The sequence below is a fragment of the Ursus americanus genome, chromosome 5 (genome assembly GCF_024610735.1).
Source record: "Ursus americanus isolate L20-20 chromosome 5, mUrsAme1.1.p, whole genome shotgun sequence".
NCBI classification, from domain to species: Eukaryota; Metazoa; Chordata; class Mammalia; order Carnivora; family Ursidae; genus Ursus; species Ursus americanus.
This window is the reverse complement of record NC_142131.1, coordinates 30,045,704-30,072,176: the sequence shown is the minus strand read 5'-3', so window position 1 is coordinate 30,072,176 and position 26,473 is coordinate 30,045,704. Positions and strand designations below refer to the sequence as shown.

Genomic DNA, 26,473 nt, shown 5'->3' with positions numbered 1-26,473 from the left:
AGCACCCCTGCTCCTCCTCAGGACTTCAGCCTCTGACTGGGAGTTACACCGTTAGCTCCGCCTGGTTCTCAGGCCTTCGGACTGGGACTGAATTTTATCACCAGCTGGCATGGTTCTCCAGCTTGCAGATAGCAGATTGTGGAACTTCTTGGCCTCTCTAACTGAGTGATCCAGTTTCTGTAATAAATCTTCTTTTTTATGTAAATCTATATACATGACAGAGATAGATGATAGAGATTGTTGGGTTTTTTGGTCTGGAAAACCCAGACTAACACAGAAGGGAAATTAATAGGAGAAGTAAAAGATACTGAGTTCACCTTATATACCTGGAACCAAAGATTCTGTAGTTGTTTTCTCTTTAACAGATACTGAATTTGACCTTTTCTTAGCACCCCAACCACAGGGTAGTCTACCCTTCTACCCATGGTATAATTAGTGGAAATACATTTGTTGACCCATTATGAGAGATTAATTTTACTTATTTTTTAAGGTTTGTTTATTTTAGAGAATGAGAGAACACATGTGCAAGTGCGGGGAGGGGCAGAAGGAGAGACTCTCAAGCAGACTCCCCTCTAAGCACAGAGCCTGACCCCGGGCTCTATCTCATAACCCGTGAGATCACAACCTGAGCCAAAACCAAGAGTCTGGCACTCAACCAACTGTGCCATCCAGACACCCTGAGCTTAATTTATTTCTAAACTCAAAATACCAAAGCAGATTTGTAACAACAAAAGGCAGAGACAGGTCTCCTAGGGACTAGCTTGTAACTCGATTACAGACATGTTTGCTTCAAAAACAAATGTAGAGATACCTGCACAGAATCTGGGAGTATCTCACACCTAATTTGAATACTCTTTGATATTAGTTCCTATGAGATAGGAGCCCTGCTATCACCACCATTAGCTTCCAAAAGGAAATTACTAAGGAAGTTCTTGGAATATATTGCTGTCTTTGGAGGCTTCAAATAGAGGAGCGGTAACCAGAATACCAGAAGCAGGTAGATCGCCTAATGGGTTTAAAAGAAACTGCTTTCACATCATTTTGGGATTAAAATTTTCACCATTTTGATGTCACATTTGTTTTAAAACAGTATTAAATACCACAAACACTATAAAAGGGTAGCTAATGACTCATACGCTTTGCTGCCAGATAAGTTCGGAGTAAATGAAAACGGAGAGTTAGTATCAGATTATTTCAATATGAATGATGCTGCAATGTTGAGATTTCACTTCTGAGGAGTATCGACATGTTAGGTAACCTCCGGGACCGCCTGGTTAGGTAGATTTTCTACTCTGGGGAACCTACATACATTTGCTCTAAAAACTGTCAACAAAGGGATTTTGGTATGGGTGATATAGAACAAATGAACTAGAGAGAGATCTTTTTCAAAAGCTCTAAGGAGCACACAAATATTGCAGGAATTTCGTAGAGTATGCAGAAAAAAACAGAAAACAGAACATTACCAACAGACCATAATATAAAGTTAAAAATTAAGCACAAAGCCAGTCAAAACTTCCAGAAGAGTTAGTGAAATTGATAAAAATATTTTCAGTTGAATTGCATATATGTACATACCAAAACTTACAAAATGCAGGTGACGTGTTCATTTGAGGGAGAAGTAGTGAAAATTAAGCAATTGGTTCAAAAGGTTAGGAGAATAAGAGTAAATGCAAAGAAAGTAGAAAAAAAGAAAATGATAAAAAGCCTGTGTGAAAATTGTTATTGAATAATAATTATTATTGAAAATAAATTATAAAAGCAACAAAACAACAAGATGGGCATTGGAAAATGGCCATTTCCAACCTTTGGCCTGATTAATCAAGAAAAGAAAAGCAATGGTGCCTGGCTGCCTCAGTCAGAAGAGCGTGTCACTCTTGATCTAAGGGTTGTGAGTTCAAGCCCCACATTGGGTGTAGAGATTACGTTTAAAAAAATAAAAATATTTAGGGCACCTGGGTAGTTCATTCGGTTAGGCATTTGCCTTCAGCTCAAGTCCTGATCCTGAGGTCCTGGAATAGAGCCCTGGGTCAGGCTCCCTGCTCAGAAGGGAGCCTGCTTCTCCCTCTCCCTTTGCCCCTTCCCCCCCACCTCGTGCTTTCTCCCTCTCCCTCTCTCTCTCTCTCTAAAATAAAATCTTAAAAAATAATCTTTAAAAAAGAAAAGAAAGAAAAAATACGCTGTTAGGGGAGATAAATTGGACAAAACTTCAGATAAAATAGCTTTAGAAGAATAAAATGCTGTGGGGCGCCTGGGTGGCACAGCGGTTGGGCATCTGCCTTCGGCTCAGGGTGTGATCCTGGCGTTGTGGGATCGAGCCCCACATCAGGCTCCTCCGCTATGAGCCGGCTTCTTCCTCTCCCACTCCCCTTGCTTGTGTTCCCTCTCTCGCTGGCTGTCTCTATCTCTGTCAAATAAATAAATAAAATCTCTAAAAAAAAAAAAAAAGAATAAAATGCTGTATATACATACAAAAGTATACCATAAAGAGTTTAAAAACAATTACATATATGTACACCCATCAGGTAAATCTAGAAAAATGAAAACTATGGAAGTATTCCTAGAGTATGTTACTTTGTGTAAATATTTAGAACATACAAAGCAATACTAATTTTTTTGAAACATAAATATAAAAGTACAAAAACATGAATAAGAAAGTTATTCTGGGCAGGAAAAAATGAAATCAGAAAAGGGTACCAAAAAAGCTTAACCAGTAAAAGATAAATATATATTTACATATATATATATGTTAATGCCAGGTTGTAGGCTCATGGATGTGATATTAGGCTCTGTACTTTTCTATATGCTTGAAATGTGTAATTTAAAGGTCACACAAACTATATGAAATCCTGTTCAGCTCTTTTTACCTCTCAAAGCAGCTTTTGAAGTGTGTCCATCCTACCCGCCCCTGCCCCATCACTTTCAGCATCTGCATCACTGGGGAACTTGTTAAAAAATATAAATTTTCAGACCACACCACAGACCTATGGAATCAGAAACTCTAGAGATGAGGTCCAACACTACAGTTTAACAAGTCTTCCGCGTGACTGATCCATGCTAAAGTTTGGGAACCACTGTCTCAGAATAACATTTTTCTAAACTTTGACCAGGAACCCTCAAACATCACCATCACCTGGGGCTGCTTGTCAGAAATATAAAATCTGATTTCATAGTTCTGGGATGAGGTTCAGGAATCTCTCACTTGTGTGGGCACTGTGAGATGAAAGTTAAAACCACTGTTTCTGAAGGTAGGTTTTTGGTGGCTTCTCGAGCAATCCCCAACTTACAGAAAACACTAAAGTGAGGAAGAAATGCCTCATTCTGTTCCACTCTCCCCCCCCCTTCACTGTATGTCAGCCTCACTCTAAAGGGTGCTTTAATCTAGCTAATAATGCACAAAGAATGAAGCATGCATTTCAGCAGCTCTCTGCATTCTGTTCTAATAACTAAGCAAAAAAAAGTGCTCTTTCAACTTCAGTTTTGTAAAATGGTTAACATTTTCCACCACTGAAATAGTTAAAATTTGAAAGTATCCTCAAAGGCTTATCCCATTCATATTTTAAGGAGATACGTACATATATACTTGTCTGTGGATACAAATTCTCGACAAACAGAAACTTTTAACTATAGTCATCATGGGTAAGTGGTTCTTGGGGGGGCGCTGAAGATACTTCTTTTCATTTAATATCCTTGCACTGTTAGAATTTTTTGCTACATGTATTGATTACTTTTACATTTTACACTACTTCATTGATTCTCAGGTGGTCTTTATTCATGTTTAAACAATCCTGAAATTGAGATGTTTCTTACAATCAACGGTATGCAACAGTTTAATTGGGAGCGTTTCTGTGTGTGTGCTTGTAGCACATAAACTGAGTCTTAAAACTGATGGCATTTTAGGATTGATGAAAAATAGTATAAGTTAGTGAGATAATACATAATGTTAGTGGTTCACATCTACTCTTGGATATGTTTTCCTCGCAGAACTGAATAGGGAAAAAATTAAGTAACGTTATATAACGGAGTTATTCAGTAATTTATTGATCAGCTTCTGCACACAAAGTGCTGTGCTGCGAGGACGATGGGGGGGGGCGGATACTGAGACAGTCTCTGCGGTATTTTCTCCTAGTTTAAGTGTCAGGGCTTTCACGGGGGAAGGACACTCTCAAAGCCAAATTCCCCTTTTAAAAAGCTTGCACCTGGGCAGTGACTCTCAAGTACAGTGTATGAGCCACAGGGTGCAGAACAGGCCCGCACAAGAGGAGACGGGGCTGCGGGTGAGCTTTCCTGGGAAAGGCTGGTGGAGGGGACCCGTTTCCCGTTGCGGTCCGCAAGGCTCACCAGATAAGCTCCCTGAGCCAAAGGAACTGCGTGCTGCTCCTCCCCGCCCAGCCCCGATGTCCCTCAGTGTCCGCCGCCCTGCCACTCGAATTTGGCCACACCGTACCAAACAAACTCCCGTACTGTGGTCCCAGAAAGCGTGAGGGACGGCCCGGGGGTCACCCGGCAGCCGCGTGGCGGCAGGCGCGGGAGCAGTGCCCGCTCGCAGGAGCGCGCAGCCGCGGGGCCGGGGAAAGGCTGCGCAGGTGCCCGGGCGCGCGGCCTGGCGGAGAGCCGTGGGCAGAGGACAAAAGGTTGCAGCCGCGCGGGGCGGGAGCGCGGAGCGCGGAGCAGCTGCTCTCAGCCTCCGCCTGGTTACCTCCCCTCGCAGGCGGCCTACCCGTGAAACACTAAGCGCTAACTTCACCAAATAAAGAGAAACGAATAAAGAAATGTCAAGAAATCTTTCCAAACATAAGGGCTCCGTCTCATTAGGGCCCACCTTATCCCTAGAGGATAAACTTTCTAATCCCCTGTCCCTAAGTTAAAACCACGAGTCATTTTGAAACTTTTCAGCGAAATACCCAGTTTCCGAATGGAGAGCCGCGCTCGGCCCGAGGTGAGGCGCTTGGCACGCGGGCGGTAAGGTCTGGCCCGGGGCCGTGGGGGCCGGCGCCCCGGGGGCATCCCTGCTCGGAGGTGCACTGCGAACGCCTTTGCGCCGCAGAACAGTAATGAGAAGTGAAGGGAGCAGCCGCCCAGGCCGCGCCGCCCTGTTCGAAGCCCCCACCAGTCTGAATCACTGAGAGCTTCGCGGGTCAAAGGCGCCCAGAGGAAAAACTGTCTCGTTTGGATTCCCCCGCCGGGCAGTGGCCGGCTGCCGGCGGGGGCGGGGGAGGGGGTGCGAGCAGGCAGCGGGCGGCGGGGTCGCCGAAGCCTGAGACCGCGGAGCGGCGGCCCAAGGACTCGCGGGGAGGGGGAGGGGAGCGCGCGGCGGGCTGCCACCGCCTCAAGGCGCACACTCGGCGCCGGGGGGCGCCCTTCCCCGCTCCCGCCGCTCGTCTCCCGCGCGCCGGGGTTCCGCCCCCGCCCCCGCCTGCGCTCTGAGAGAGACACCGGACGCGCCACCGGACTCGCCTGCAGACCCGCCAGCTCTCGGGCCGACGCGAGCGTCCTCCTGTGGGCGGGCAGCGAGCGCTCTGCCGGCCCGCACGTGCGCCGCGGCGGGCGACTAGACCCCGCGGCCGCAGGGAGAGCGCACGGAGCGCGAGCCGGTGGAAGGCCGGGCCGTCTACCCGAGCCGCGCTGAGCCTCGGGACAATGGGGCCGCGGCAGCTGCTGCTCGTCGCCGCGGGACTCAGTCTGTGCGGCCCCCTGCTGTCTGCCCGCACCAGAGGCCGCAAGCCAGGTGAGAGCCGCCCCGCTATTCCCTCCCGGCCCGCTGTCGGGTCCGGCAGCCGGGGCCCCCGCGGGATTGGGGCGGGCGGGAGAGGGGACCAAATGGGCACAGGCTGCGCCTTCTCCTCGACGGGGAGCGGGGGTGCCCCTGGCCGCACCCTCTGCCTCAGGTTCCTCCAGAAGCCGGATATTTGGGCTGAGGTCCGAACTCTCCCCCAGTCAAATCCAGGCGGGGAATATGACCCCTGCTCCTTTGGACTTGGTTTCGAAGGGTGCAGCCTTCCTGAGACGCCGTGTTGGATAGGGAGGAGGAAGAGGTCCGACTTTCCCGGGGAAGCCTGAGGCGCCTGGCCCCTCGTTGCATTCGTCGCGCTGTGTGACTTGTTTCTCCCAGGACCACCCCAAAAAGAACGGGTCTCGCGTTGCTGCACCAGTCAGCGTTCTGGCCCTTTCAGTATCAAGTGGAGAAGGGCTCCGTTGAAGTTTGGTTTTGTTGGAAAATTGGTTTTCTTGCACATTTTACAGTGGTGTAGAGAGCAGCTCAGTACCGTGGACGTTTAGTAGAACATCAGTAGAGAAGGCTCTGACACGAGCCTGGAGTACCGGGACGTGCTCACGGTGCAGAATACGGGGTGATAACAGGGTCGCCACAGGGCGGCGGCGGCGGCGGTGGTGGTGGCGGCGGCCGGCGGCGGGGAGGTTTGGTTGCGTAGAACCCACTCTTCCAAGCTGAGTTGAGGGAAGAGATTCCGTCCCCAGAAGCCGGCTCCCTTCGACGCTCTGGGACTTCAGTGTTTCCGTTTCTGGCCTGCTGCAAGGAGAGGTTGCTCACCGAGAGTACAATTCCCACCATAGTGTATTTTTAAGTATCTGGCTACTTGGCCAAATAAATGTATTTTCCAAACTTCCCCCATAAAAGCAGGACAGAGAAGTTGGTTTTAACTGGTAAAGACACTAGTTAGAAACTGAGAGGAAAAAAAAGTTTCAATTTCTTTATAGCGGTAGGGCTTTATAAGCTTTTAGCCCTTTTTTTTTTTTTTTCATGTAGAAACAGATTCTAGCTGGTTTTCTTATCAGGGACAGATTGTATCCTTTACATTGTTTTCACACCGGAACTAGTATAGATGCATCAAGAATAAGAGGTGACAAAGACAGTGTTTTCTCTGCTCTCCATCTTTGCTGAGGATGAGTTTGTTGGGGGTGTTTTTGGGAAAACTCCAAGCTCCAGATAGGGGCCCAGTTTTGTAGCAGCTCCCAGGGCTGCTGTGATAACATTCACATTGTCTCCTGGGGCGTTTGAGGAAACATGGAGAACTCCTGAAAACTGTATGGTGTTATATGTGCTGTGTTATGTGACTTTGTACTTTTATTTTGGGCCAAGCTCTTGAGAATACAAATTGTTGTTTGAGATTTGGATGGTGGGGTCGGGAATAAGTTTATACAAGCGCTGATCCCCTGTAGTCACCCTTCTTCAAAGTGACCTCCAGGAAGATTCTTGGTTCAGGGTAGGGAGTGAAGTTAAAGCTGCTGTTTGTGCTCTCTCTCCATTCTTGTGAACGGAAAAGGTGTATGCTAAGATGGACAAGCTAGTGTAGACAGGTGACTGAACAAACAGTGGCTAATTTATCTACACTGGATTCTGGAACCACTTTGGGAAAGGAAGAAGAAAGGAGGATGAGACAAGAAAAAGAGCGGGTGCTAAGTGTCCTCTTCTGTGTCAAACGCTGGGCTGGGAGGCATTTGCACCTCAGATTATCTGATTTCACCATCTCAGAAGACACTGTTAAGGCAGGTGTTTATACCTCCTTGCCATCCTGAAACTAAGGCTCAGAGACAGTATACCAAAATTTCAAATGGAGGAGGGAGCCCTGCGTGCAGGAAGTAAGTGGGGCCTCGTCTTCAGAGAGTTTTAATCACTAATAAAATCAACAAAAAATAGGTCTGCTTTTTCTTAGCACCATTCACAGGCAGCTCTAAAGAGTATGTGTCATAACCAGTTGTATGTGACGGGAGGAACTGTAATACCCCAGGCGCGGAAAGACCCTCCAGGCTCTGGAGGGCCCTGGTGGCCCTGCCCACCAGTTTGAGCTTTCCTGAAGCTCTCAGGACTTTTTTGTCCCCACTCATTTTGGCATTTGCTGTACCATCACTATGTGGGTATCTCATCTCCCCGGTCAAGATTGTAAACTTCCGTGTATCCCCAGAAGTCTAGAACCAGTGTCCACTCAGCAAATGGCTATTGAGAAATTCTTAAGTTCATTAACCAGTTTCCTTTCCTTTGTCCAGACAACATAAGTGAGATGATTGGCCTTCATCAAAGAGGGCCAGCATCCAAGAGGTGACGTTTGTGAATTTTATAAGGATCTGGAGGATGAAAGGGTTCAAGAATGGCTGATGCTGACTGTGGTGGGGGTTGGGTGGGAGATGCCCCATGCTGCCCGGATGCCCACAGGCTCAAGCCCCTTTCCTTAGCATAGAGTGAGGTGCCCCTCCCCTTGCAGGATGGGTCCCAAGCCTCCATCCAGCCTCCTCTGTAACATAACCTGTTAGATTACCTGTATTCCACCCAGCCCTACCCTCTAGTTCCTCCTCCAAGGGGCTATGCTTTCTGTGGCATCTATCTCCATGCCGCTCCCTCTGGCCAAAATGCCTTCCCTTACACCCCACACGTTCCCATTTAATTAAAAACGGCCACTCTGTATCAAGCCCCTATTACAGCAGCATCCTGCTTACGCACTTCACATGTACGATCTTGTTTATTCCTCACGACAGTCCTTTGAGTAGATGTCATCCCCATTTTACAGGTAGGAAAATAGGCCAAAATGGTTAAGTCACAGGCCTAGCAAGAAGTAGAACTGGTGTTTGACCACAGGCCTGTCTTTCCTAAGTGCAAGCTTTCTCTATCCACCCCTATAGAGAGGAAGCCATCCAGATACCCAGCAGTAGAGAAGAGTAACTCTCCCGTGCTCCCCAGGACCCCTAGAGGGCAAAGTCTGCGCCCCATTGGTCTGTAGCCCAGGCCTGGCACATGGAGGTGTTTAGTGAACATTTACACTTGGGTCGTGGCATCCTGCCATTTACTTTTGCAGACACATGATAAGGCAGGGAGGGTATCAGTGGATTCCCTAGTCATGAATATGCTAATTAATTGGCTGTTACCAAGACACTGTGGTCCTAAGCAAACAAAAGACACAAAATAGGACAATGATTCTGCCCTAAGTTGACCAGAAACCTCTGTAAAGCCTGAAAACCAAATTTCTTAGGAAATGGCAAGAAGTAAATTTCTACTCTAATATCTGTCTAAATTAGTTTCTTCCTTCTCCCTCTCTGTCCTTCATTCATTCATTTTTTTCATTCCCTAGTGCCTTTGACTTTACTTTCATAGGACATATGGAGATACTATGTTCCTACCTAAATTGGCCCTCTCTTCCTTTGTATGAAATGACGTTTTTGAGGCATGGGGGCCCTTTCTCAGGAATATTCTCATGTCCTCTCTGCTGGATGCGTTTCCACCCCCTCTCCATCTTTCTAATTCAGCACTTCTCGACTCTTTATGTCTAAATGGATCGGTGTGCTGTGAACCCTAACTTGCACTTTCTCAGCAGCTCTGCATTTGCTCCTTTTCCAAAAGGCTTCTGGCCAGGCTTTGTCCCCGTGCCCTTTCTACCCTTTCCCCTCCCTCAGCCAGTTCATCTTTGTCCTTGTCACATCACACACTGGAACTCAGCTGAGCCTTGAGCTGGGTGGAGTTCCACAGGGACAATGGAGTCCCCATGACTCTGGGTTTCTAATCTTCCCCCCTCTCCTCCGTTTAGACACACATCCCTCTTTTCCCTCAGAACTCCTTTCTTTCCTATATTTTTTTATTGAGGTTAAATTTATATAGTATTAAATTAGTCATCTTTAAGTGTACAGTTTAGTGGTATTTGGTACACTTTCAGTGTTGTATAATCACCACCTCTGTCTGTTCCAAAATATTTTCATCACCCCACAATGAGCCCTGTACCCCTTAAGCACTTAACCCCCGTTCTCCCTCCTCCCAGTCTCTCGCAATCACAGATTTGCATGTGTGTGTTTGTGTGTGTGTGTGTGTGTGTGTGAATTTACCTCTTCTCTGCATTTCGTAAAATGGCAGCATACAGTATGTGGCCTTTGGGGTCTGGAGGACTCCCCTTTCACCAGTTTTCATGAGTGTGTGGGTGCCCCGTTTGCTGTGAATACTCAGATAAACACCCTGGAAGAGTCATTAGGAACCACAGCCGTGGTTTATTTTTTACTATGATGCTGGTATTGGGGGCTCCACAGTTTCAATATTCAGAACTTTCTGTTTATTTCCCTGTTTTGGGATTTTCATTCTGCCTTTTGCCCTCTCTTGCTTATGCCTGGTACCTTCAGAGCCAATAGCTTTCTCTGTAGGCTGAGGTGGTTTTTTCTGGGTATGAGCTTCCCCTTCCTCCAAATACTCTCTCCCCCACTGACCTTGTGGTGGTGCTTGCAGCAACCCACTGAGGTTACAGCCTCCTTCTCCATCCCAAGGCATCCGACGAAGTTTTGTCGTAAAAGGCCATCGCGTCCTTTATGCATTCTTTATTGAGGTTCAAAAAAATCTGCCCTTTGAAATAACAAGAATAACCGTAATTTGCTGTGAAAACAAATTTACTTAACTGTAAGAAAGGACATTATATCATTTATATTTCAAATCCATGATGAATTAGAAGTTAGGCATTATAGTATTGTAGAATAGTGTTTTCCAGTATTTTCTTTTTTTGCTAGCCAGCAGAAAAAACTGTAAGAAATATACTTTACACTGTGACACAGTAGTGTTTGTGTGTGCAGTAAATATGCATAGGCAATTGTTGTGTCTGTGTAGATTTGAAACAAAAGTTCTACCAAACCATACTCACCTTGACCACATGCTATGCATTCCAGTATTTTCTACACTATTCTGTTTTTCTAAATGCTTGTTAAACCCTGTAAATTGGTAACCATTATCAAGTCTCCACCATCATTTAAAACTTAGTGTAGCAGGCACAGAGAATTGTCCCATGGTTGGCGGAATTGATGGCCTTACTAGCTTTACGAGAAGAGTTTGCTTTCCAGGAAGTGCCATTTATGACAGTTTCTATCACCACCTAGAATCTACTTTGTTTGAGTTCTGGTTTACGAACCGCAGTGGGACTGGGGCGGGGTTAGGAACGGAGACAGCTTGGTACCGGGAGGAATTGCTGATTATTAACATCCTTTATGGTGAATTAGTTTTCATTTTAGCTTGTTGTTTTAGAAAGCAACATTCCCAGGACACGGAGCTCAGGGCCTGCAACTTTTGGTGCAAAACAGGCCTGGAAGAATGGGAAAAGCCAGGGAATCAGAATCGTTCCGGAGAGGCCTGCTACTGCCCTGACCCCACACGTCAGGCCCTGGCCTCCAGGAGGCTCCAGGCCAGAGCCCCACACGCCTCTCTTATGTCATCCTTGTGCCTGTTCTATCTGAGCGTGCTGACATTTAAATTTTCTGGTTGTCTTTATCGTACATTCCCGTCCCCTGTCACCCCTGTCCCAGTTAGGCTTGCTCTCCTGTGCTTCCAGCCGAGTCCCTACTGCAGGATGTGGGCTAGGAGGGGAAGCAGCCTCTGATACGGGCCACCTTTTCTTAATCCTGCAGTCAGTGTTTGCCTTATTCTACCTTTAATTCTGGTTTTCCCATAGCAGAGAATTTTGTGCACCTGCTGCTTTTGCTTCTGCCCCATCTTGAACACTGTTTTAAAGATGTGTTTTTCTGTCTTGTCCTTCAATGTCTCTCTACTACAGCGGATGTGTCTGTGAGGACTAGGTTGTTAGCATGTGGTTGGTGTGTAGCCAAGGTCAGCAGGACTCCTGAATTCCCAAGCAATAGCCATGGGCATCATCAACTTAAGTTCCATATTCACATGGTCATGTGCTGCCTGCTGTCGTTACAAGGATGGACAGATTCATTTATTTGGTGAAAAGGTTAGAGGAAAATAATTGTACCGTTTCAGGAGTAGGTCATGAATCTCAAGCCTTTTAAAGAGACAGGGTAATGTGCTGTGGTTCAAAGGGTATGAGCTTTGGAGCCAGGAAGATCTGGGTTCAAATCCTGGCCCCTCCACTTTCTAATTCTGTGACTTTGGATTAGTTACTTAGCCTCTCTGTGTCTCTGCATGTTGGCCATAAAACAGGGATCGTAATGCTTATCTTGTAGAAATGGTAGAGTTACGTGAGGTAAGGTATGAAGTACGTAGTATGTAGTAGGTATTCAACAAATGTTTAGTGCTTTTCATAACAATTCCTCCATATTCCAGAAAAGCCTTTGAGGAGTTGGTATCACATGAATTTATTAAATGTAAAACTGTTCATGAGGACGCCTGGGTGGCTCAGTCGGTTAAGTGTCCAACTCTTTGATTTTGGCTCACATCATGATCTCAGGGTCCTGAGATCAAACCCAGCCTCTGGCTCTGGAGCCTGCTTGAGATTCTCTCTCTCCCTCTCCCTCTGCCCCTCCTCCTGCTCTCTCCCACTCTCTGCCCCAGGTGTCCCTCTTTTGTCTCAGTCTCAATGGGAGATAAGTGTTCGCATGGAAAGTTTTTGGTTTTTTTAATTTTTAATTTTTATTTATTTATTTGAGAAAGAAAGAGTGCACACGCAAACAATTGGGGGGGTGCAGAGGGAGAGGGAGAAGCAGACTCCTGGCTGAGCAGGGAGACCCACCTGGGGCTCAACCCCAAGATCCCAAGATCATCACCTGAGCCGAAGGCAGAGGCTTAACTGATTGAGCCACCCAGGCACCCCTCTTTTTTAAATATATAACCGTAATACCATTGCATCACCTAAAAAGATGAGTATCAATTTCTTAACATTTTGCACCATTCAGTCAGCATTCAGATTTTGGTGATTGACTCATAAATGCCTTTTTACAGTTGTTTTTTTTGAATCAGGATCAAACAAGGCCAACCATTGCGTCTGGTTGGTATGTCTCTTAAATCTCTTTTAATCTGTTACTATTTCCCATCTCCTCCTTTCTGATGGCTGTTTCTCAAAGAAACTGGGTCATTTGTTGTAGAGACTCCCCTGCACCCTGGATCCAGCCAGCTGCATCACGCAGGCTCGTTCAGTAGGGCACGTAGCATGCCCGTCTGTCCTCGGCGTTTTCTGTCATGTGGTAGGTACAGCGGGAAGCCTGTTCAGATTCGGGTTTGGTTTTTTGCAAGACGGCATCAGCAGCGGTGCTGTGCACTTCCTGCTGCATCTCAGGACTGTCTCTCTTCCTGCGATCTTAAGCTTGATTACTCAGTGGATTCAGGCACTGTCCGCTTGCTCCAACTCTTACGAGTTGCATCAACTTTCACCCAGTGGTTTTAGTGACCACTGGTGATCAGACTCAGTGCATTAGTTCGCCAAGAGCTTCCAAACGATGCTTTCCTAAATCTGTTATTGTTTCTGCATTTAGGAGCTGCAATTATTTTACAAAGAAGAACTTTCTGTCGTTGACTATTTTGTTTCCCTGAAATAGCATTTATGTAGAAAAGGCAGGATAAGTGCTTGAATCTTGCTTTTATTTACCAGTTTTCATACAGGGCCCCCTAATTTCCTCCAAAGGTGACCAAAAATGATACAGCATTTTCCTTCGAGTATCATTATCAACTCATGGATCTTAACATATATGACCTGTTTCAAATGTGTTTTAATTCACTTTTGTCCTTATTCTTTTGGTGATCTGTGTCGCACCTTGGCCAGTGGACCCCCCTTCAGATTGACTCCAGAGTCTTTCTAACCTGACCCTAATATTCTTTAGAGATGTTCAAGGCTCATTTTGTAGATTTCCTACCCCAGATCTGGAACCAGCGGTTTCTTCCAGGTACAGTGGTTCTTTGCATTAGAAAATGGTGTGCATATGCCTTTAAGGCAGTGGAATATTGCAATAATACTGCTGTTTTCCATTTATAGAATTAATATGTTTCTATTAATTTGCCATCCTTGTCTTCTTTATTTCTCTTCTATCACGTAGTGTGGATTCACTTGTGGAGAATTGCAGGATACAGTTATTCTGCGCTGTGTGGGAATGTGGACTAGGTCCTGGGACTTCTGCTTTGTTAATACGTGAGTCCTGTAAGGCAGAGCTCTGAGTCACAACCAAGGCCAGTACTTTGGGGGAGGCCGGCATGGTATAAATCCCAGGATCACATGGGACCTTGACAATGCATCTAGTCACCACTCTGCTTCCAAGCCAGATCTCATCAAAGATAGAAGAAGCATTGCCTAAAATAGACAAGGCAAGAAACAACAATTGTTGGAGAGGATGTGGAGAAAGGGGATCCCTCCTACGTTGTTGGTGGGAATGCAAGTTGGTACAGCCACTCTGGAAAACAGTGTGGAGGTCCCTTAAAAAGTTAAAAATTGAGCTACCCTATGATCCAGCCATTGCACTACTGGGTGTTTACCCCAAAGATACAGACGTAGTGAAGAGAAGGGCCATATGCACCCCAATTTTCATAGCAGCAATGTCCACAATAGCTAAATCGTGGAAGGAGCCGAGATGCCCTACAACAGATGACTGGATTAAGAAGTTGTGGTCCATATATACAATGGAATATTACTCAGCAATCAGAAAGAACGAGTTCTCAACATTTGCTGCAACATGGACGGCACTGGAGGAGATAATGCTAAGTGAAATAAGTCAAGCAGAGAAAGACAACTATCATATGATTTCTCTCATCTATGGAACATAAGAACTAGAATGATCAGTAGGGGAAGAAAGGGATAAAGAAAGGGGGGGTAATCAGAAGGGGGAATGAAACATGAGAGACTATGGACTATGAGAAACAAACTGAGGGCTACAGAGGGGAGGGGGGTGGGGGAATGGGATAGACCGGTGATGGGTAGTAAGGAGGGCACATATTGCATGGTGCACTGGGTGTTATACACAACTAATGAATCATCGAGCCTTACATCGAAAACCGGGGATGTACTGTATGGTGACTAACATAATATAATAAAAAATCATTATTAAAATTAAAAAAAAAAAAAGAAGCATTGCCTGACTTTCTAGTTTTTAACATTTTCCAGAGTTAGAGAGTCCATACCGAAGCATTTAGCAGTGTGCTACACTGAATCACAAAACTACTCTAGAGCCATTTAAGAGAAACTTAAATTGAGCAAAACTTAGCAAGAAGCATGAGAACTGATTGTAGGACCTGAGCTGCCTTTTTTGTATGTGAAATCATAGCTTAACAACAAAACCACAGATGAATTAGAAGAGCTTTTGGCACACTGACAGGCACTTTCTCCTTGACCTCTGAGCTGTGCCAGGATGGGAGGAAAAGGGAGATACGCAAACTCAAGTTGCAGCCTAAGGGGCTTGAGCTAGTTGGGTATGTCTAGTTACTTGGAATGGGTTTTATTTCTTTGATGATGGTGTATACTTAAATTTTAAAAAAAGTTTTTTGCTGACATTTTTTAATTCCACAAAAGCCAAAATATCAAACCTGTGGGAACAAGAAAAGGTGACAACTTAGGTAATGATATTTAACCAAAGGATTATGCATTCTTCCTGTGTTACAGCCTATAAAAATTTCATGTTTCAGTGGGTATAATGTTTCTGTTATAAAAACACCATACTGCCTAAAAAGGCCTAGCCAGGGAAGAAATTTTTCAAAACAAATTCTTAATGCCAGAGTACTAAATATAGAGTAAAATCCAGTGACAGTTTTATTTTCAGAAAAGTGACAGTATTTGAAAAGCTTAGTTATGAGAGTTCAGTAGTTTTCAAATTATATCGTTCCCCTAGGTAATGCCTGGATTCATACCTGTGTGTGCACGCCTGTATGTGTACTTTACCGCTCCCTGCATGACAGAGGTTTCTAGCCAGGTTAATCTAGCCAGCTTTCCAAAGTGCAGAGGAAAATTGTGTTATTTTCAGGTTCTTCTGGGTCAGCATTTTTAAGGACACTTATCTTTGTGGTATTAAAATGCCAGAACCCGTTCATTCTTTTCTAAGTTAGATGCATCACAAAGGGAAGAAAAGGATACTTCTGGAAAAGGCTATGAATTTAAAATCCGATATACAGCTTTGAATGCTGGGGCTATCTACTTTACAACCTGTTTGTGTTCCTCATCATACTTAAAAACTCAATATTGCTGAATAGGAGGGAAGAGGAACATAGATACCATTTTAATTTAAAATAAATGAGAGCGAATAATTGAGTCTAAAAGCAAGCTGCACCGATGTGAAAAGAGAAGGATAAGATTAATTTCTTACATTGATTAATTTGTATAGTTTACAAAGTAAGCACATGTCCTGCTTCACAAGGGATACACCTGGCTGCCAGGTATGTAGGTCAGACAGGTATCGGAATCCCACTTTAACGATTCCGAGACTGAGTTCAGAGGGGTTAAGTAACTCCTGGCAAAGCCAATATTAGAATGCAAATCTGTGATTAAAAGCCAATTTAAAGAGCACCTACCATGTGTAGGTTGCTGGAGATTCAGAGATTAACAGGAACTGTTTCTTACCCTTGAGGAACAATCTAGGCGTATCTATTTTCTCAGAAGCTCATCACTGGAGACATTTACCTTCCTTGTGACAGACGTCCTGCCAGGCCACCCCTTCACCCTCAGGAGCCCAGTCATGACCTTGCTGAGAGAGCCACACCTTCACCTTTCACCACCAAGCCCTGTTCTACTCTACTCTCTCCTTATTTTGAAAATAGATGCCACTTTATTGTACTTTCTAGTTCTATTGTATTTCCATTGGTTGGTTTCTTTGCTGCTAGTTTCTATTTTTTTTTTAATCCATTTCAATAAGCTATTTCCCTTTACTTCATTGCAATACATCCTTCAAAATCCTTATCTGCTCAGTCCAACATCTGGGACTTCTTGGGGTTGGTTTCCACTGATTATCTTTTTTTCTTGAGACTGGGTCACATTTTTCTGTTTCTTTTTGTATCAAATGATTTGGAACTGCACCCCAGACATTGCCATACTCTAGAGACTCAAGATTTTGTTTTATTTCTCCAAAGGATTTTGGTGTTTTTGCTTTAGCAGGCAGTTAATTTGGTTGGACTCAAAGTGCAAACTCTCCCATCTTGAACAATAATATCACTTCAGTTCTTCTGTCTCTAGCAGAGCTGTTTTCCATCGTCCCTTACATGTGCATGGTTCCGGAGTCAGCCAAACCTGGGGCAAATTCACACTGGAATTTAGGGCTGGCTCCCTTCTCTGACTTCTCCTCCTTGGGGTTCTCTCCTCACTTTCTAGTGACTATGGTTGCCCTGAACTCTGTCTTCTGGTTCTTCAGGCCGGAAACTGTGGGTTTTCTATCTGAGTTGTAGCCATCCTTTGTGGCATTGACTTTGGCCTTCTCTTGAGCTTACCATAAAAGTCAAGAAAACAAGAAAGTCACCGTGTGCCATCCTTTCTTTCGAGATTCATTTATCCACTGCCCAGTACCACCTTAGGAACCTAAATGCCTTCAGGTCATTGATTCAGGGGAGGAAGGAGGTGAAGGGTTTTTAATTTTTATCTAAGAGATGGTTGGGTCCAGTGTCCTTACAGAGCCATTCCAGAACTAGAACTATCTCTTTTATTGCATTATGCCTCTCTGTGTAAGCTTTTGTTTGTACAGTGCGTCCACCACTGAAAAATATGACCAAAAGTTTGACAATGTACTGTACTTAACGCAGTTTCCAGCCAGATTTTAAATCCTCTCACATCACTTCTAAGTGACCTGCATGTCCACTGTCTGTTGTGGACATTTCCAGTGATGGAGGCTTCGCCCTTCCTCCTCTGTGCTTTCTCTCCCTGGTCCTCAGCTTCCCAGGGCCCACCAAAGCTCGTTGTCCACCTCTCCTCGATGCCAGAACTTGAGCAAAAGCTCCTCAGAAGGAAAAGCTGGTTGAATTACAGCAGCTAAGTCTTGCCTTTCTCTGATGAACACTTTAAGTGGAGGCTTTTGGTGGAAGAGGGTGATAAAAGGAGGAAGTTTGCAACTGAGACTTTATTTTGACTTCTGGTTGACACTCAAGAAAGCCTGATTGGCCTGGCATCTGGCTTGATGCCTTCTGGACCTGAGCTGAGGAAGGCCATCAGCCCAGAACATCTGCTCCTCTTCGGACCTGCTCAGGAAGGAGACAGGAAGATGCCTGAGGGGGTGTGCACCTTGTGGTCATGCTAAAAGATAACCCGAGGGACTGTTGTTTGGGTCCAAATATGCCGAGAGACTTGGAACATCCTATGGTGTGACCACACTAAAGATAGTAGAGGAAAACTGTCACATGGACAGTGGCCATGGAAATGGAGCCCTCCGTCCTACTCCGAATTTGCCTCTAGCTCCGTAACGTAAGAGGTCCCCTCACCTTTCTGAGTAGCTGTTTCCACGGGGAATATGGGTTTCCAAGGGTGTCTGCAAACTAAGTGGAGGAGATGTGCACATGAAGGCCTATGGAGGAAAGCTAAGTCATAGAGCTTGGGAGGGATTTGTTCATAGAGACAGTGGCTAGTATGGAAAAGAAGTCACTGCTTTTTTCCTTCATGTCAAGCACTCGGCCTCTCCTGATGTCTTCACGATACATCTCTGAAAGTGTATCATTCGCCTCTGTCCTTCTGAGGAGCAGAATTTTACGTGTTTGCTTGTGCCAATAAAAAATGCTGTACGATATTTTGAGTGAGCTAATTCCCTGCACAAATGGAGCTAATCCATTTGTGCATGACTTGCTCTTTACCACCTACTCTCCTAGTAAGAGCACAAAAAATAAAAGTAAAATGTATTCTCTTTGTCTTTTTGACGTTTTAATTTGTTCTTTTGTTTTGTTTTGTTTTTTAAGCATCAAAAGCAACGAATGCTACCGTGGATCCCCGGTCATTTTTTCTCAGGAATACCAATGATAGATTTGAACCGTTCCCCCTGGAGGACAATGAGGAGAAAAACGGGAGCGGGTTCCCTGAAGACAGATTAAGCTCCATCAATATAAGCCGTCCTCTTCAAAAACGGCCTCCTGCGTCTATCTCGGAACATGCCTCGGGATATCTGACCAGCGCCTGGCTGACGCTGTTTATCCCCTCGGTCTACACTGGCGTGTTTGTAGTAAGCCTCCCTCTGAACGTCATGGCCATCCTCGTGTTTCTCTTGAAGATGAAGGTCAAGAAGCCCGCGGTGGTGTACATGCTGCATCTGGCCACGGCGGATGTGCTCTTCGTGTCGGTGCTGCCGTTCAAGATCAGCTATTACTTTTCCGGCAGCGACTGGCAATTCGGTTCCGAAATGTGTCGCTTTGTCACCGCAGCCTTTTACTGTAACATGTACGCCTCCATCATGCTCATGACAGTCATAAGCATTGACCGGTTTTTGGCCGTGGTGTACCCCATCCAGTCCCTCTCCTGGCGCACTCTGGGGAGGGCCTCCTTCACCTGTCTGGCCATCTGGGCTATGGCCGTCGCGGGGGTGGTGCCGCTCCTCCTCAAGGAGCAAACCGCCCAGGTGCCGGGGCTCAACATCACCACGTGCCATGACGTGCTCAATGAGACCCTGCTCGAAGGCTATTACGCCTATTACTTCTCCGCCTTCTCTGCCGTCTTCTTCTTTGTGCCCCTGATCATTTCCACGGTCTGTTACGTGTCTATCATTCGATGCCTTAGCTCCTCCGCCGTTGCCAACCGGAGCAAGAAGTCCCGGGCTCTGTTCTTGTCGCTCGCTGTTTTCTGCATCTTCATCATCTGCTTTGGACCCACAAACGTCCTCCTGATTCTGCATTACTCTTTCCTTTCTCAGGACACCGTGACCGAGGCTGCCTACTTTGCCTACCTCCTCTGTGTCTGTGTCAGCAGCATAAGCTGCTGCGTCGATCCCTTGATCTACTATTACGCTTCCTCTGAGTGCCAGAGGTACCTTTGCAGCATCTTATGCTGCAAAGAAAGTTCTGATCCCAGCAGCTACAACAGCAGCGGCCAGTTGATGGCAAGTAAAATGGATACGTGCTCCAGTAACCTGAATAACAGCATATACAAAAAGCTCTTAACTTAGGAAAAGGCACCGCTGGGGAGTGAAAAAGAAGAGGTTAGAAAAGCGAATAGCCTGGGGATTCTATGAGTCTCTGCCAAAAAGGTATTTACGATCAAAAATGACAAATCTGTGACTTGCATGCCTCTTTCTTATGAGAGCCATTGATCATACCTATTTGTTAGTTACAGGAAAAGATAGAAAGAATGGAAAACAGTGTCATTCCAAAAGAGTATCGCCAGTGCTGCAATAACTGAATGTCATTTTCTGATACACGTAGGTGTCTTACTGTGTGTGTGTGTGTGTGTGTGTGTGTGTGTGTGTGTGTAGGTGTATATACACATATTTGTATCATTTGCAGTGCAGTATAGAATAAGCACTTTGGAACCCTCTCTTTTTTTCCACCAGAGGTTAAGGAAAGAAACGTTTAGGTTCATGGAGTTTAGCCCTGAACATCTAAAGATGTTCATCAATAGGGAGGGATTCTATGGTGGAACTTACATAGCTTTTGCAAATAAGTGTATTTGGAAATTGTTCAACAACAATGTTTAAGTTATTAGGGGATAAGACTTAGTACTATCTGTGTGTAGAAAAAGTTCTACTGTTTTTCATTTTAAAGGTAGCAAGGTTTGACTTCTTTAAATTATGAAAACATATGATATGGGTAGCATGTTTGATGTTTTACATTCCGTGTCTGTAAACCGAGAATGAGCGTAAGATCCCACGAAGAACCTAAGTCTCACTTTCAAAGTAACCTGCCCCTGGATGGAGGACTCCAAGCACTGCATACAAAGCAGGGCCGTTTCAGACACGGGCTGGCCAGAAACCTTCCAGCTGAGCCTCCCAGAGGTCAGGACTGGGACCACCACAGTTGCTCTCTCCTCCTGATGTTCCCTTACGGGGTTCCTGTGAACTACCTTGTTTATTAGACATTGGCAAAGGAGGTCGTGCTATCCCAGGGGATAATGGATATGAAAGACTTCTCTGCCCATTTTAAGAACAGAGAAAAAAGGCCCACTCACTTCCAGCAATTATCCCCCAAGGACCATTCTGGAATGGAAACACTCGTGGAGCAAACATGAACACACATTTTGTGCTCTGGGCACAAGGATGGGGCTGGGCATACAGAGTTGAGTAAAACTGAGACCTGCCCTCAAGAAAAACAAAGTAGACCAATACAGAGTGTGGTATGTATATAATAAATAAATATGTCCTTCTATAAAAAAGTTTTTTTGGCCACATGTCACCGTGCAAGTTTCATACAAGCAAGGATTGTCACTTGAAGAACACTGAATATTTAGGTTACTGCTTCCTGTGGTTATAACTTGAGATGAAAACATAACACAATACAGGAAGCATATTTTTAAAAAAACAAGTCCTCTGATCTGTATTGATTGGACATGGCTTATTTACAAATCAAAATTTTTTTTAAAAATCCGTTAGGCCAGTTTGATGAGAAATAACAGAAGAAAATGAAACGGACTTTGAAATCTAGGAAAACGATTCTATATTTTCCATTCACTTTTTAAAAAGAGTTAATGAGATGATTTTAAAAGCATTTTTTAACCCCCTGACTAGTATCAAGTACAGAAAATCCTCATGGATTTCACAAAATAATTTGAAAGCTAGGTTGAAATGTATGTTTTTTTCTAACGAGGCAATGTTGGCCTTTTACACAAACGAAAAAAGTGAAAAGTTGCGGGGCAGATGCTTAACCTACTTAAAAGAGCAAACTATTTCCAAATGCCATAGAATAATTTACATCAAATAACATAATGTAGGGGCGCCTGGGTGGCACAGCGGTTAAGCGTCTGCCTTCGGCCCAGGGCGTGATCCCGGCGTTATGGGATCGAGCCCCACATCAGGCTCCTCCACTGGGAGCCTGCTTCTTCCTCTCCCACTCCCCTGCTTGTGTTCCCTCTCTCGCTGGCTGTCTCTATCTCTGTCAAATAAATAAAATCTTAAAAAAAAAAAAAATAATATAAGTATAAGCTAGCATTGATTTTATTCTTTTAGCATTGATTTTATTAACTTAGTTACTGTGTTTTATCCAACTCAGTGGAAATTTACTTGTGTATTCAGTCTGAAATATTAAAATACCTCTGACCTAATATGGCTATCATTACTATATTATCAGTCTGTCCTTATATGATTGTTTTTATGTTCTCTCTTTTTAAAAAAATGTATGTAACCTATATTAATAAAGATGAACGTTTGCTTGGTATCTGTTTGGAATAAATAAATAAGTAGACTGTATCTATCAGGGCCACTGGCAGGAAGGCCATGTCTCAGGGCTTAGCTGAAGAGTGTTTAATGAAGAGGCAATGTGCAGAGATAACTGACAGGGTTGAGGGAACCACCAGGGCATGGTGAAGCACCCCAGGGGCAGGCAATTAGGGGAGGCCATTATCACCCCAGGCCCAAAGGAGTGGAGGAGGGAATACGCCGACCTCCTCTCCTTCAACCCTCTGACCTCCCACTGTGCCTCCTGGTCTTGCTCCTGGTCTTAACCGAAACTCAGAGGTCAAGGGAACCTGGGTGCTTTAGTCCATAAAGGTCTGCATCTTGGGTCATGTAGAATGTATCTGGAAGAAGAACAAAGGAATTGGATGATGAGCTTTCTGTGTCTTTTTTTTTTTTTTTTCTAAATCCCTTCTTAAGAAAACTGGAGGTTGTATCATTGAGAATATGTTCAGATTCCTGGGTTGTAGGCATCATGAACAGTCTGCAGTTCTTTTTTTTTTTTTTTTTTTCAAAGATTTTATTTTATTTATGTGACAGAGAGACAGCCAGTGAGAGAGGGAACACAGCAAGGGGAGTGGGAGAGGAAGAAGCAGGCTCCCAGCCGAGGAGCCCGATGTGGGACTCGATCCCGGAACGCCGGGATCACGCCCTGAGCCGAAGGCAGACGCTTTAACGACTGCGCCACCCAGGCGCCCCCACAGTCTGCAGTTCTTTGCCAGGGAAGAGAGAAACAAATTACATGGCAGTGCCAGGAGGCTGTGATGAAACCCCAAGGAAGACTGCCCTTTGAGGCGCAGCCCTCTGCCGTCCAGTGCTCCCAGGGCAGGGGGCAGGAGAGGGAATTAAAAGTAAAATGATAAGTATCTCTGAGAGTCCTAGACATTCTAATAACATATTTCTAGATTCATAGTCCACAGAAAAATTGTTTTCAGCTGAAGAAGAATTCTTTGAACACAGAGAATACACAAGCTTAAGTTTCTGAGGCTGGACACTCAGCAAGTGTTTCTGGATTGGCTACATTGAAGGAGGCCCAGCTCGTGGCCACCAGAAACAGGATCCCTGCCCTAACCGGAAAGTGACCTTTCAACTCTTCTATTGTTATTTTTCAAAATACGTTTGAAGTTTTAAAAAAAACCTACACTTGAGGGGCGCCTGGGTGGCTCAGTCATTTAAGCGTCAGCCTTCGGCTCAGATCATGATCCCAGGGTCCTGGAGTCAAACCCCACATCGGGCTCCCTGCTCAGTGGGGAGTCTGCTTCTCCCTCTCCCTCTGCCCTGGTCGTCTTTGCTCTCTCTCAAATAAATAAATACAATCTTAAAAAAAAAAAAAAGTACACACAGTTGAATTTTCTTAACACAAAATGCTTATTTTTCGGACCAAGTCAAAATAGGATTTTTAAGGAAATAGAGTATTTGGCTGTTGAATATAAATATGGAAAATTTTAGATTATACTTATGAACATAAGAAATTAAGAAAAATGTTGGCATATCCTTCAGGAAGTTTTGAGCTCTGAGAGCAAGTGGAAAAAGTTAAGCTGTGTTTATGACCAACTTTTTTAAGTGTGTGAGGCCTGGACTCTCCACTAGAAGCTTATCTTTACCCAGGTGTCATAGTAAAAATTAAGGGGGGAAAAGAGTCACCAAGAGTAATTTCCTGACGGAATTGGCATCACCATGTGGTTATTCCTTTCAAAACTACTAGACCAGATGTGTGTGTAGAGAGTAACTGAACACAGGAAAAACCTAATTGTGTTTTATGATGGAGGCGTGGTTAAGCTGCAGTCCTTGAGACCTTTGTAGGAGATGTATGAGGTCAAAACTATCTTAAAACATGGACGTGTTATTTGTCTTTTTTTTGGTCTAATTCTCTCATGACCATATAGTTGAGTTTTCCAGTGGCTGCATGACATGTGATATCACGACAAACTGAATGCAGGAGATAGGAAAATCTATCTTCTATGAAAGCCAGCCATTAAAGAAATTTGCAAAAATAGAAAACAGTGCAACTCCCAAGAAATCATTGTTTTGGGAAGAAAATTTTTTTGTGAAAAAATATATTTACATTAACATGTCATGGATTTGTTATTTTTAAGTGAAAGAAATATTTTCAAAAGGTCTCCATTTTGATGTCTAACATGGTAAATGGTGGGTATAATCAGTATGGTTTGCTGTTGCTCTCCAGAGAAAGAAAAAGGCCCCAGTACGGCACGTTGGCCCATTTCCAAAGTGTAAACACCCTTCTCGGCTGCCAGCTTGAAGCTTTCAGTGGTTCGACTTTGGGCTTGAAAAATTCCTGAATATTGAATTCTGATACAAGCGGACTCCAACATTGGATATAACCTTCATAAATGAAAAATCTTTAGGGCCTTCAATAATTTTTAAGTGTATTAAGGACTCTGCAGCCAAAAAAGTTGGACAACCCTGCTCTAATACAAGATTTCCCAGCTTTATTGCCTTCAAGAAGACCTAGAGATCAGTCATGATTAGAAAGCAGGTAGGAGGGTCACCACTTGGCTCACAGTCGCAAGCCACCACACTGGGTTTCTGGCGGCTCACAGCTGAAAGGATGAGCACCTTACAGCCAGAGCAGCTGATTCGAGCAGGTCCAGCCTGGCTCCGCAGTTGGCAGGCTTTGTGTGAGGCCTGCTTTGCAGTCAGCGCCTGTGAACCACCCATGGCAGCCTCACTAGCGCAAACATGAGGCTCCGCACTTCGCATCATGGGGACTGTCGCCTGCATGCTGCTCTTCTGGAAAGGCAGAGAACCAGAGGTCAGATTCAGCAGCATCTTGGGATTCAGATAATACTGTTTTCACCCAGCTGGCTGCATGCTCATCACTTCAGGAAGTGACTCATAAGCACAGTGGAGAGCAGCTTTGAAGGTTGCATTTATAGCCTGAAGACATCAGGTGGCGGCAGGACCCGTCGGCCTCTTTTGCCCATTTTAATAACCACCGTATTGGGCCTTTTTAGCATGCCGCTGTGTGACCCATGCAGGGAAGTGAGAACATGACCGAGGGAGGGATAGCCAATACTGTGATGCACGTAAGAATAAGACCCTGGAGGGCGCCTGGGGGCTCAGTCGGTTAAGCATCCCACTCTCAATTTCGGCTCAGCTCATGATTTCAGGGAGGCCTGGGGCTCCGTGCTCATCAGGGAATCTGCTGGAGATTCTCTTCCTCTCCCACTCCTCCTCCCTGCACTTGTGTGTGCTCTCTCTCTCATAAGTAAGTAAACCCTAAAAAAAAAAAAAAAAAAGACTAAGACAGTGGGATCCCTGGGTGCCTCAATCAGTAGGAACTCTTGATCTCAGGGTCTTGAGTTCAAATCCCACACTGGGCCTAGAGCTTACTTAGGGGAAAAAAAAAAAGACCTCAATTGTTCCGCATGTTTTTGTTGTTTTGTTTCTTTTCCCAAGATACATAATTTAATTGCTCTTGAAACCAGTCTGCATGATGTTAAAAATATATGTATGTATGTATGTATATATATACACACACATAAATGTATCCCTGTTTTCCGGGAGCTAACCAGGTTTTGGATTTAATCATCATACAGAATACTTTGTTAAGAAGCATGGAATTTGAAGACCTCATCTTAGAGTTTTAGCAACTCTACCTTGTTAGAAGAAGGTTTTGGAAACTTTAGGTCAGTTCCCATCTCTGGCTGCACATAGAGTCATTAGAGCTGCTAAACAATTCCAGTGTCCAGTCCTCACTCATAACCACTGTGAGACAGAAACTTGTTGTTTTCAGGGTCCCCAGGAGATTCTAATGTGTAAGCCAGAGTTCACATCACTGCTTTAAGTGAGTGATTCTTGGGGCGCCTGGTGGGCTTGGTCAGTGGAGGATGTGACTCTTGATCTCGGAGTTGTGAGTTCAAACCCCACATTGGGCATAGAGCTTACATTTAAAAAAAAATGCTTCTCAGATGTAACATGCATTCAAATTATCCGGGGATCTTCTTAGCAGCAGTAGGCGTGAGGTGGGTTCTGCGTGTCTAACCAGTTCCCAGGCAATGTTGACATGGCTGTTGAGGCGGCGGTTCCTCGGACTTTGAGGACCAGGGCCCTAAGAGATAACCCTGAGGCAAAATTTGGCCATGCTTAAGGTCTAGGCCCTCAAAAAATTCAATTCTCTTCGCCTTAAAATCATTTTCTGAGGCATTATTTTTAATAGTGGTAAAATTAGGGTGATTTTTAATGTAGCAAGAGTGTAGGTGCTTAATTGAAATTTGTTTTATGTGGTATCTATCTTGCTGTATTTTTTTTCCCTCCCCTCTTGGGTTCTTTTCTAGGGGGAGAGATAGCTTAAAAGGTTCTAATCTCCTACATAAAACCAATTCACAGGAGGCTGGGGATTTAGAGTGGCGACTCCGACTGTCGTTTGTAAAGATAGTGCCTGGCAGATAGCAGCAGGGCCTGGTTACCACAGAGCAGATGTGTTTCTTGTTTCTGGGTCTGGCCGAGAAATTGTGACCTCAGGGACATGCTGGGGATACTAGTCAGC

General features: G+C 44.8%; 1 protein-coding gene across 1 annotated transcript; it reads left to right on the top strand.

Annotated features, from left to right (window-relative positions):
- Positions 1–5,407: 5,407 nt before the first annotated feature.
- Positions 5,408–25,223, top strand: F2R (coagulation factor II thrombin receptor). The gene is made up of 2 exons (XM_045796433.2): positions 5,408–5,725; positions 18,551–25,223. The coding sequence occupies exons 1-2, from the start codon at positions 5,638–5,640 to the stop codon at positions 19,744–19,746; spliced, it is 1,284 nt and encodes a 427-aa protein (XP_045652389.2). The 5' UTR covers positions 5,408–5,637; the 3' UTR covers positions 19,747–25,223.
- Positions 25,224–26,473: the final 1,250 nt, after the last annotated feature.

Coding starts and splice junctions, on each gene's coding strand:
- F2R (XM_045796433.2), top strand. CDS start 5,638: ATGGGGCCGCGGCAGCTGCTGCTCGTCGCCGCGGGACTCAGTCTGTGC. Junction 5,726..18,550: donor CACCAGAGGCCGCAAGCCAG/GTGAGAGCCGCC, acceptor TTGTTTTTTAAG/CATCAAAAGCAACGAATGCT.